This window comes from Vespa crabro, chromosome 8 (assembly GCF_910589235.1).
Source record: "Vespa crabro chromosome 8, iyVesCrab1.2, whole genome shotgun sequence".
NCBI lineage: Eukaryota > Metazoa > Arthropoda > Insecta > Hymenoptera > Vespidae > Vespa > Vespa crabro.
In genome coordinates this window covers 3781732-3795343 of record NC_060962.1, presented here as the reverse complement: position 1 = coordinate 3795343, position 13612 = coordinate 3781732, and the positions used below count along the sequence as shown (strand labels likewise).

Below are 13612 nucleotides of genomic sequence, written 5' to 3'. Positions count from 1 at the left end.
ATTAAAAAATTAAAATTATATTAATTAGAGATCGAATATTAATAAATAAAATATTTCTAAAGTTATATTCTCATGAAAATTGACGTAGGTATTTAATTTAAAGAAAAGTGTTATTCGTTAAAGAATAAGAATAACAACCTATCACTTGTGAACTCATTACATTGTAATTACTTCTTAGTTATTCCTAATTAAGTATACATAATCCTGTAATTTTCAAATAAATACGAGCACTGCGCAACGGCTTTACGTGAATTTGCATAACCGATGAACAAATTATACATGTATCCGGTCGAGAGTGGCCAAGCACCAGCTCGATTATAAATAATCGAGAGCTAATCGAATCCCAAATTTATTTGCAAATCAGGATAATAGGTGTACCATTAACGAAGTACGATACTCCAGTTAGATTTTGTGCGAATCGCGTGATCCACGATCCGAAGATTAAGATATGTAGGCATATCGTTTAAAAAAAGAGAAAAAAAAATATATATTTCACATTTTTTGGAAGAACAAAACAAACAACTCAAAGAATATTTCACTATCTTAGGCATAATACATTTGTCCATCCATTCATATACAAAGTATACGTAATTTATATACGTATTCATAATTGAAAAAACATACTTAAATAACCATACACACGCAAACACATACAAAGACACATGCAAACACATACACATTTATAAATTTTCATATATTTCCATGATTAATGTAAAATATAAATACATAAATTTTATTAGTACACGTTAAGTCAATGTAACTCATTCGGTTGTTTCTCTAATTCCATTTCGAAAAAAGGAAAAAAGAAAATGTAGGTTCCACAATTAACTAAATCGATCTTTCGATCTACGCTTTGAAAATGATACTTTCGTGGAAAAGGGCTCGCGAAGCTGAAAAGAGCCCAACGTTAGAGAAGCAGCCAAACGTCGTTTCGTTGAGTTTATATTCGAGATGAGAAGGAGACGTACAAGAAGAGGAATGATAGAACGCCGGCGGGGAAGTGGAAAAGGTACACATCGTGTCAAACACAAAACCTCAAGGAGGAAGTTAAAAGAACGAGGCATGCGCGTTAGCGTTAATCTTCATTCCTTGCAAAATCAGTAAGGTGTATGATCGTCTCTTCGATCAAAAGATAGCTCCGAGCAATAATATAATACATTAATGATTTCAAGATAGAACAAATTTATATTTTATATTTATTCGATTTATATTCTTATAAATATGAAAAAAAGAAAAGCATAAAAAAAAGAAAGAAAAAAGACAAGTCCATATTGTTCGTTCATTTTCATTTATTTTATTCTTGAAATAAATAGGTAACATCCGTCAAAATCCATTTGTTTCATTTAAACCGATTTAATCGATTTAAATCTCTTTCTCAATCTATCGAAATTGTAATTTCAATATCGAATATAAATCATATCCATATTTTTCATGACATAATGTTTTTCTTTTTACTTTTTATTTTTTTTGTTTTTTGTTCTTTTTTCTGTCGATTATTATTCTGCTCTTAGTATCTTATAATTCAAAGTAATATACTTAATAAGAGAAGTGGCATTATATTTTTTTGTTCGACATCTTATCTTTCGTAGGAAAAAATTTTTCTTTGAACTGTTTCATAAATGTGTTGCACATTCAACTTTCTAAAGTTTTAAGATAAGTAATTCGATCGAAAGGGATGTAATAATAGAATGATCATTGTTCTTCGTACGAATTGGTCGATGTAGAAGGTTAAACTTCCAGGAAACGCAACGAGATGAAGAGGACGATGATGACGAAAAAGAAGAAGAAGAAGAAGAAAAGGAAAAGAGAAAGCATTCAGAAAAGGAATCTCAGACTCGAACCAGCTTATCCTTGATCGACCTCAGCCTGCCGTATCGACCGGTTTGCCTATACTTCCGGCCACGTCCCTGGCTGTGATGCGCGTGGGGTGGTCGACGTTCCCCCACTCTAGACAGTTCGAACGTCGACGACGAGAACGACGACCAACGTCGCTCGACGCACGCGCAGGACCGCGTGCGAGGTCTTTTCTGACGCCAGTCCGTCGGGGGTCGAAGTCACGCCAACGTCTGGCACCGGCCCCTCCGTCGGCCCTTTCCAATCGGCCCTTGGCATCCTTTGCGAAAGAAATTTTTAAAAGGAAAAGAAACAAACGGGTCCTATTTGGACAAACGCGTCCTTACATCGTGTGCGCTTTGTGATAACGGGTGGAAAGAGTGAAAGAACGAAGAAAACCGATAAGGAATAGTGAAGATAGAAGTGTTGATCGTCAGTGTTGTCCTTCGAAGAGAGAGAGAGAGAGAGAGAGAGAGAGAGAGAGAGAGAGATGACGACTCTCTGTGAGTGAATACAGTGTTCATCCTTTAATCCTTCGTTACGTTGTAATCGTGAAATCAAAAATCGGTGATATATTTGCGTATATTAATTTTTTTCATATTGGCTTGCGTCTTTAATGTTTATTTTCTTTTTCTTTTTTTCTCTCCTTTCGTTAACCTTTGTATTAACGGCATGACATTCACGACGACTATTATCGCACGTTGATTACCTAGGCTCGAGGTGGAATAAGTAGGAAAGAGAAAGAAGAAAGATCGATTGGATAAAGGCATAAGTCAGGTCTCGAGGAAAAAAGTGAACTAATATTTGCCGAATCTCGCTCCGTCCAAAGAAGAGATGACTCGCCTCGAGACAAAAAAAGCGGCCAAGTGAGCTGTTCTTTATCAACCGGTCTAAGGCTCCTTTGAATTATTTTCTAAATTAAAATGAAACGTATACGCAAATATCCACAAGTGAATGGAATTAATACCTTGATATATAAATATCTTTTGTCGTTTCAAGTCATTCAATTCGTTTTTATTAGTGTAACTATGTCAATGTGATCTCCATAAAGTGTTTGATTAAAAAGTTTTTTATTGATGAGGTGGAGAAGCGTGCGGATATCTACGATTACGAACGATAGTATGATAAACAATTAAATGATAAAGAAAGAGGGATGTCGAGCTTCGAAGTAAGATCGGTTAGCCACTCTCGACTTCGTTTTCCGTCGGGAGGTGGCTTGGTCGGTTTGTTAAATTGGCCAATGTTTAGATGCGTTCGGTAGGTCCTGACGAACGCAAATATGTTCTCGAATATTTTTTAGCCGGCTCGAAACTTTTCTAGATAGAGAAGATGAGCGAGAAAGATTCGATTCTTTTGGAAAAGATTATTAAGTAAGAGTCGAATGAAGAGGATTAATCGTAGAATAACCAGGTGATCATCGTCATCGTGGACGATCGATCGTGAAAGATCTAAGAAACGGGGATCAGCTATAGAATGTTCAGGTGATCATCATCGAATATCAAAGATTAAGTATCGGGAAAAAAGATGTCCAGGTGGTCTACATCATCATCGATGATCGATTAAGGATCGAACAAAAAGGATCAAGAAGAGTATGTTCAGGTGGTCATCATCATCGTCGATGATCCTGGCGTCGATGATCCTGGTGTTGGAGCTGGTGCTCGCCGCGCTGGCAGGCGCCGAGCTCAGCTCGAGAATCGTCAGGACGAAATACGGCGAGCTGTCCGGTGTGATAGTCACTCTCGATCGTTATCTCGAGGGCGTCGAGGTATTTCGTGGCGTACCGTACGCCTCGCCACCGATTGGTACCTTACGCTTTATGCCACCAGTTAGCGGCGCCTTGTGGCACGGCGTCAAGGTCGCCGACAAGTTCGGTCCTGTCTGCCCGCAAAAGCTTCCGGAATTGACCGACAAAATGCCGAAAGGTAGACTCGAATATCTCAGAAGACTGCTACCCTATCTTCGCAATCAGAGCGAGGATTGCCTCTACCTCAACATTTACGCGCCTGTTCAAGGTGAGTCCTTACGATTTCTATCTTTATTAATATTTCGAAACGTTATTATCGAAAAAAACTAAAAATATTATTTTTAAGCGAGTTTTTTAAGATCCCATTCGTTTCATCCAATGATAGGATATAATTGAAATGTCGATTTTAATTGTAAGTATGAAAAAAGAATATTCGTAATTACAACATTGTAATATACGTGATATCTCATTTTCATTCATCCCAATAAATAGATCGTGATTTTGTTTTTATGTGAGCATAAAGCTTTTAATAAATCACATTGGCTCTGGACGTTCGTATCAAATATGTGTCGAGATACGATCGAATTCCCATCGAGAGAATCAAGGGTCGCTTTTTTGCGACTATCCAGAATCGAATAACCGAAAATATGGAGATAGGACCCTTACGAGGGAAACAGAAGGAGATTTACAAGATGTTTTGGTAATGGATATCAGATCGAGCTAAGAAAATGACAAGATCAAGAGGAGGCTGGTTATTTAAAGACAATCGCATTTGTACGATGGATTTTATGTTTGTGTATCGTATTATTCTGCTAGTACGATAACTAGAATTTTTGTACCGAAACTTTGGAAACACAAAAATTTTTGAAAATATCACGATTGCAATCTTTCTTACTGTAGTCGTTCCTTCTCTCTCTCTCTCTCTCTCTCTCTCTCTCTCTCTCTCTCTCTCTCTCTTCCTCGTTAAGTATGGATCGATAATGAACTTCGAATGAGAACGTATATTAGTCATCTCGATTAACGATCGCACATTGCAAGGCTTATTTGAACAGAAACACTGAACTTCTCTCTCTCTTCAAGAATTATTTCAATTCTTTGACCTCGTGTTACTTCGATCCCATCGTCGATCAAATTAAAATAGTAATCGTAGAAGTGATTTTCCTTTTCAATGAAATTGTTAGAATTGTTGTATCAAATGCACGATTAAAAGAAAAAAGATAAAAAAAGAAAGAAAAAAGAAAGAAAGATAAAAAAATAGAAATCGTTTTTTTTCTGCAAAACGAACTAAAAATGTACATGTCACATTTCCCCATTGAATATTTTAATCTCAAGGGATCACATTAATTGAATTCCATTGTAAAGGGTAATCGGATTAACACAAAAACTCAACTAATAAGCTGAATCAATTTATTCTTATGAGTTCTCAAAATAAAAAAAGAAAGAAAAAAAAAAGAAGGAAAAAGGAAGAACAATAATTGCACTGTTAAAAACAAATGCCTCTATATAAAGGGACCGATCTTATCATTCGTGTAAAGGGAAATACAGAAATGCACGAGAGTATGAAAAATTTAACGTTAATTTCTATGATAAAAAGAGAAACGTCGTCCTTGTCGTTGTCGTTGTCGTCGTTGTCGTCGTCGTCGTCGTCGTCGTCGTCGTCGTCGTGCCTATCGGATCGCCATTTTAGAATAATAACTCAGCGTAGCAGCGGGGCTATTGTCGAGGTTCTCGGTGCAAACAAAGAATCCATGAAAACGGCCATTAATTTGGCGATTTGAATGGGAAGTGTTATTTTATAGTCGGGCCTTCGTTTCCCATAAATCGCCACGCGGAATTCGCATTCTCGCGTTACAGCCCACATCTCTTTCTCTCTCTCTCTGTCTCTCTTTCTCTCTCTCTCTTTTTCTTTCACTCTTCCTCTTTCTCTCTCTTTATCTACATATCTATCTATCTATCTATCTATCTACCTGTCTATCGTTCTCTTTGTCTTCCACCTTTGTCCTTCTCTAGTGACCAAGCTCTCTTTGTCTCTCTCTCTCTCTCTCTGTCTCTCTCTCTCTCGTTCGCTGCTCCTCTTCCTATTTTTTTTTTGCTTTTCCTTCTTTTTTCCAACTTTTTTCTTTATCTTCTTTTTTATTTTGCTTCCCTCCCTTTTTTTGCTTCTGTTTTTTGTTTTTCTTTTTTTTTTTTTTTTTATTTTTAATAGCGTTCTCTCGGCCGCTTGCGTATATGAGTACCGTTGCGTCCATGCTATCGAGTTGATGTTTTTAAATTTATATAGACGGCTGACTCGTCCGGCGAAATGACCGATAGCCGCCTAACTGTGACTTATAACTCTTCCCCGTTCAATGAATTTCAATAGATCGCTCATATGTAGGCCCGTCGTGACCAATATAATGTTTAAGAGTAATAAAAGCGATTGATAAAATTGAACGTCTTTTTCTTTTCTCTTTCCTGTTATCGCCAAAATATCAAGTCGTCAATTAATATTTTTAAAAACACTATAAACTTATTTTCCATTATTATAACGAACAAATTGGCCGAACTTAATCCAACGAAATTTTACATGCAATTATTTATCTATCACAACGGAAAGTGCTGTCTAAACTTTCCCAAAATTTGTTGGATTAGTTTCAAAATCCAACCTTCATTTTTATTATAAACATTTTAATGATTAAAGTTAACGTAATGGTCGAACCGAATCTAATGAAATTTTGTTTAAAACTTTTCTGTTAAACGTGAAGATGTGTCGTTCGTAATTTCAAACGAATAGTTGTTAGATTACTATCAAAATGATGTTGACTTTATTATGAACATTTTGAAGTTGAAATATGGGATAGAAAGAAAGAGAGATAAAGGGAAAGAGATAGTTGTACATAATGTATAAAAGGGAAACGAGCGAAAGTAGCATATAGTTACTCTACTAAAGTTAGTGATGTGAATATAATGTTAACGCGTATCTAATAATCATCAGGACGATAAAATCGTTCGTCGTGATAAAATGAAAAAGCATCATTTTAGCTATCCCTATAATGAAAAATGATGCTCTTTATCGAAAGAAAGAGAGAGAGAGAGAAAGAGAGAGAAAGAGGTATCGACAGAATTAAATTAATTACACGTCCTTTCACCAAAGCTTGCTCATTTTCTTGTCAGTATTAGTCCGGTTTAGTGAAGAGTAAAAGCACATGTATATCACCTTTTGTTATATATCTACTTGTATATATATAATGTATGTACTCATATGTGTTTTATTCGTATATGCAAACTACTTTCGAGAAATATATATATATATATCTTTCTCACATATCACATATACATCAGAACTAGTCGGTAGTTTCTACTCGACACCTTCGTCTTCAATTCGACACTATCTACTTATTTGCGTCGTTGGCAATCGTTACCTTCCCTAGATAGTGCAATCTCAACTTGTATCAACCATACGATTCTACCAGCTTTCTCGCAGTTCTTCGATTTCATCTGTCAAACGTATTCCCTTAAAGCGTCTTATCGGTACGTTCTAATGCGAAACTAATGCGGCGTGAGAATTTCTAAGACATTTGTTATTGAAACGAACGTATCTATTCTTTCAGTGATAAAGTGATTGCTTTTCTTTTCTTTTCTATACTTTTCTTTCCTTTTCTTTTTTTTCTATACTTTTCTTTCCTTTTCTTTTCCTTTCTATTTCTTTTCCTTTTTTTCAATTACATTGAGAATTATTGATTATATACCAATTGTATGAAACTTTCTAATATAAATTACATGCATTCGATCAGGTCAAATTAAACAACGTTTAAACTTAATTATAAATCTTAATTGTTGTTATATAACATTATCGAGTTTAATAAATTTCATAAATTTTATCAAATATACGTAGGAATATAAATATTTCAAAGGTAGAACAGACAGAGGATGTAAAAGGTAAAAAATGAAAGTATGTCGTATCTTCGCGTATAGTGTCATTAGGTAGAATGAAAATGTGGAATGAATATGCATCACAATTTTTTAAATGAAAATATAAAGCAAGATAACCAAAAAAAAGTAAGTATGTGTAGATATATATATATATATATATATATATATATATATATATATATATGCATATAGCCACAGTGAAACGTAAATAAAAAAAAAAGAAGGAAGAAACGAAAAGAAATAGGAAAGGAACGCAAAACGAGGGAGAGAGAAAGAAAGAAAGAGAAAGAGAAAGAGAAAGAAAAAGAAAAAGAAAGAGAGAGAGAGAGAGAGAGAGAGAGAAAGGGAGCTAAGACTAGCCCCTCGTTAATTTCCAACGTACCGGGTTACCTCTTAAATCTGGGTCAATGACTATAAACGTGGACGCATAACCGTAAAAGGACGAAGTTTATCGCGCGACGCTCAGCCGTTCACTCGGAAACGAACTTAACGAAGGTGCCTCTGCCCGTCGTAGGGGGTGTCTAAAGAGGGACGAAAGAAAGAGAGAGAGAGAGAGAGAGAGAGAGGAAACTACTCATCTTCGAGATCCTAAAGGTTCTATTTTTTATCTTACTCCTCTTCCTCCTCTCTCCTATCTCCCCCTCCTCCTCTTCCACCTTCTCCTACTCCTCCTCTTTCTCCTACTCCTCCTCTTTCTTCTCCTCTTCTTCATCGTTTTCTTCTTCACGAGCGCGTTGCTTTTTTCTTTCATCTCTCTTCCTTTTTTTTCGCTACAGTCGATAAACGATCGTGAAAAAGAGTGTCGAAGCCCGAAGATGGGAAAGCCTCTTGCTGTTGAATCACGCTGATGATCGCGTATTTATCCATCGACTTCACCGATGTCTCTTTACTCTTCATATTTTTCCTTTTTTTCATTTTCTTTTGATTTTATTTTACTATCCTGTCTCTTCTTTTATTTCCTTTTATTTTCTCCATTTTCTCCTCTCTTTCTTTTTCTTTTTCTTTCTTTTTACTTTCTTTTTTTTTTCTTTCGTTTCCTTTCTTTTCTCTTTTCCGACGTCGATCACCTACTTATATCGGCGGGAAATATTTACCTCGGATATGCGTGAAAGAAATAACCAACCATTTTAGATAGAATATACTTTGATTAATCACATTAATTATTTAATTATTTTTATATATTATTATTGGACAATGATAAATCCATTCGATCATAAAAATAATGATTCTCGAAAGATTGTTTCGTTGGATTTCTTCAGTTGAAACGATTATTCGTTCGCACTATAAAGAGATGATGATCGATAAAATTTTCGTTAAGGAAAAATCATTTGATCAGGAGTAACATCGCAAAGAGTGTATTCGAAAATATTTAAAGAATTGAATGTACGATAGGATCGAGGTCAGATTATTACGCGAAATCGATTCAATATTAAACGCTCATATACACATGAAGGAAGATGGTCAAATCGATCAGTTTTTATCGCCGTACAATTATTCGACTTTTATAATCTTAAAATCACACATAATCCTCAACGTTTCAATCTTTAAAGTTCTGTCCCATGTTCTTAATCCGTTTTCCCCCGTCCATCCTATCGAAGAAAAATATCCTCGATAACTTGGCAACGGGGAATAGAAAAGGAGATAGTGAGGTGAAGTCGAGAGAAGGTGAGGGGAGGGCGATGGTAAAGGTGGGAGAAACTGAGGGTCGAGTATTCACGTAATTCCTCGATCGAGGAAAAGAAATTGCGTTTAAATGGGCCATGCAAATTCGCGAGAGTAGTGGGTAAGGGTTGTAGCGGGGTAGATCGGGGTACATTTCATGCAGCTTGGGTGGTGGTGTCGGGGGCGGGAAGAGGGTGGTCGGAGGTGGCTGGCGGGTTGGCGGGTGGCTCGCGAAGCGACGTCTCCGCGTTACGTGCACGAGGAGAATCTCGTTATGCTAATACGCGGCAACGTTCCGCGTCCGGTGGTAAGCGTGCGGAAAACGAGTCGCGGATTCCCGAGGAAATTCATAAGGGGATGGTTAGAGGAGAGGGAGGAGGAGGAGGTGGGAACAGAGATGGAAGACCGAGGTGATGGAGAGAGAGAGAGAGAGAGAGAGGGGTTTGTTGGATCGTCCAGCTATCGATTCGCTGGCCCGCAACGACCGCGTTTCGTTTCCCACCTTCGTTCCATACCACCCTCTCCTACCTTCTCTCTAACCATCCCAGACCTTCACAACTATAACTCGTCTTCGCAGCTCGCACGACGGATATGTTCGCGGAATGACGCGTGTATAGAAGGGTTGGAGGGTTCGGGTAGAACACGGTGTGATGCGAGTCGGATGTAATTTTGGTCCGTGCATCGTTGTACCGGCCGTAATACCGCTTGGATTTTGAGATTTATCGAGACGTCGAATGGTCGATAGGTCGGTCGGTGACACCGATCGATTCGATTCAACCTTCTAAATTATTCTCCTTTTTTTCTAATGATTTTTATCGTTTTTTTTTATTTCTTTTCTTTCTTTTTTTTTGTTTTTTTTAAGATCGAAATCGATGCGTTCTTCTTCGAGAAATAATTCTACGAAAATTCTAAAGTATTCCTAATAGAAAATACAAATTCGCGTAAATGTATTTGAAAATAATTTATTACTATTGATTTTGTATTGGCTCGTTTTATATTTAGTCAAGATTTTTATTATTGTATTGTATATAAAGTAAATCGTCGTAAATGATTAGATTTGTATAAATGAGGAAAAATATTTGAAGTTGACTTCTCTTACGATTCTCAATGTTGTAAAGATTGTTATAATAATATTGTATAATGTGTATTTAAGATTCATTTTCATCGTTGTGTCATTCGAACGAACGCTTTGAGCTCACGTTAGTAGAACATAAGGTTTACGTGTACCGATAAAAGTGTATCTACGGTATCTACGTCTGTCTCACGAAGAGAATAAATAAATAAATAAATAAATAAATAAATATAAATAAAGAAATGAGAAAAAAGATCAGTAGGATCGACGCGTCGTTAATCGAATACGATCTTTTTGAACCGCACCAGTTCGACTTTGCACACTACTTACCGTCTCCTGAATGCGAACGTGATACGTAAACAAGACGTATAGCAACGTTATACGTTTGATATACGGCAGAAGGTGGATATCTCGATGTATGAAAAGACTCGATATTGGAGTTCGCCTCGATATATCACCGGATAAACTAAGGAAGGACGAAATTGCGACTCGGTATATACGTTCGATACCTACGTATCACGTTTATTGAAAATATAGGATAAAATATATGGATAGGTTGATGCGTTGAAGCGAATGAAACAGAAGGATATCCGATCCGTCGAGATCGATTACGATTTTCAAACATTCAAGTGCTTCTACATTAAAACGTAATAAGATTAGCAGGTTAACTACTATTACGTCGATCAATGAATTTTCAAACGATTCAACTTGTACCGTAAAAATATATCCCACTGTTCTACAGTAAGTTATTCAAAATGGCCGAAATTAGTTCGATTTCCGTTTATGTACGTAAAACGTAGGTATATAACTACGTACATATATAATAACTATATATATATATATATATATATATATATATATATATATATTTTTATCGTCGTACATACAGATTTTATCTCGTGACATAATCGTAGAAAAAACATCAACGATTATAAATTGAAAACAAATTGATTTATAGCAACCTTTTGATATCGACAGATACAAATAATTAATATAGTCGATAAATTTAATCGATAATGTCTAAGTAACTCATTCGATCGTTAAGATTGCAAAATGTTATCTTAATCGTATTTCACATTTCGATCGGAGGTCATCGAGTAACGTCGGGCTGCTTTACATGGATGCAGCAAAACGAAGGTGAGATGTGGCTCTCAAATACCTTAGTTAATTATGAAATTCAATTAAAACGGCGGCGGTACGTGCGAGCTCGCGAATTTCGAGCCTCGAAAGTATACGTCAGAGAGTAAAAGGGAAGTAGAGAGAGAAAGAGAGAGAAAGATGTATATATATATATATACGTATAGAGAAAGAGAAAGAGAGAGAGAGAGAGAGAGAGAGAGAGAGAGAGAAGGGAAAGAAAAAGAGAAGGAGAAAGAAAGAAAGAAAGAGAGAAAAAGAAAGATAGAAAAGGAGATGCACGTTCTAGCCTGGAGGCTGGAATGCCGAGTTAAAGTTTCTCACGCAAGAGACTAGGAGCTTGCTACTTGCTCCTGTGAAACAATGGTTCCAACCAACCTTTCTCTTTTTCCAAAATAGTACTGCGTTTTCTCTGAGATTAGACAGGTGGTTACAACGATGGAGAAGTTTTCGAATGATAGAGTTTGATAAAACAATGTTTGGAAGATACGGATTTATATTATAATACATTATATTTTACAATTGTCATGACATATAGATATTGATTATTATAACATTTGTCACAATTTTTTAACTTTACATTATATAATACATCTGTCGTACATAAACATATCTGTTATCGATAAATTATATTTTGAAAAAAAAGATATACAATATATATATATATAATATATGTATATATATTTTTTAAATATTACATATTTAATCTGTAGACATATATCTATCATTACACATACAAGAAGATATATATGTAACGTTTAACACATAAATAGATATTTAGGTGGAGTACATAAAATTCTGAGCTTTGACGTCATCGAAAAATCATTAATCATAAATGTATCGTATTAAAATTCGAGCGCCCTACTGTTGTATTATTTTTGGTAGGGGAGCCGTGATAGACGTCACAGTTTCATGGGTACTTTCGAACGCTAACGGTAGTCAAGGAATATGCAGATTAGCAAACGTCACGCGCACAATCGCGACCTGTTCATTTTCTGCTCGTTAATTCTGCTCTCGTCGTATCTCGCGTTGACTCGCACGGCCGATCCCGACCGAAAGATTATAAAATAAATTGCAATATTTTAATGAATTTCACACTTTTGCCGGTGCCACTGGTTTCTCCTACCTCGCCCTCGTATTCAAACCTCAGTCACCCTACTCTTCGGTCACCCTTCTTCGTGAGCTCATGTGTGAGCGCGGGAGATTCGCAACTCACGCAAATCCTCGTTTAAATGCAAATACTTTAACCCTCCACGCAAAGTGGCGATATGTATTTCTTATTCTTTCTTTTTTTATTTCTCGAGACAAATACTTGCGATTATTTCGAGAGTTAACATCCGATAAGATATGTCGCGTAGCAAATTTTATATTTGTTTCTGATAATCTTTTATATTTTATATATATATATATATATATATATATATATATCTTAAGTAACAAATGGAATAATAAAGGGTTAAAGCAATGTTTAATAATAATATTTAATATAAGTTTTTTATTTTATAGTTAGAATGTAATACACGTTTATACGGTTTAATGTCATTTACATTGTACAAAATAATATACATCGCAATATTACTATTACTACGATATGTGGAAGTAAATAAATATATATATATATATATATATATATATATATATCATATTATTTTTAGATTAAGTCTATATATCAGAGATATTATACGACATTAATACTGTGTCAACACACAATATTATTCTGTTGATCGATAAGTAATATTCGAATCTGCAGCATAAGTAAACTATATATTTATATATATATATATATATATATATATATATATATATATATATATGAATGTGTATATACGTACGGTTTATATATTATTATAGAATAAAATAGTATAATATCGGGTTGACCGATAAATAACATTATATTTACTGATAATACCGACATTGCTTAATGCGAAGTCAAATATTAAAGTGCATTAAATTATATCGAAATAATTCATATGAAAAATAAGTTTTCTTCAAAACTGAAATGCAATAACGTTCAAATAAGAAATTTTTTGTTAGTCTACATTCTTGACAAGAACACAAGAGAGAAAAGAAAGCGTTATCCGAATTATTGGAATCCATCTCGTACGTAAGGTTTAAGAAGACAATTCTTGCTGCAACGACCCCACCGTTGACGTTTTCGTTACCTCGCACATATAAGGAAGAGAGAGGAAGAAAAAGAAAGAGAGGGTAAGAAAGACGATCCAGGGGTTAGAGATGCTCCCGTTATCCACAGG

The 13612-nt window shown here is 35.4% G+C and overlaps 1 protein-coding gene across 1 annotated transcript in view; it reads left to right on the top strand.

The window, feature by feature from the left end:
- The first annotated feature begins 2028 nt into the window (after positions 1-2028).
- Positions 2029-13612, top strand: part of LOC124426352 (neuroligin-4, Y-linked) — a 196170-nt gene continuing 184586 nt past the window's right edge. Inside the window, exon 1 of the mRNA XM_046967946.1 lies at positions 2029-3845. Within this exon, the coding sequence (XP_046823902.1) occupies positions 3425-3845 (421 nt within the window). The 5' untranslated portion in view covers positions 2029-3424. The remainder of the gene's footprint in view (positions 3846-13612) is intronic.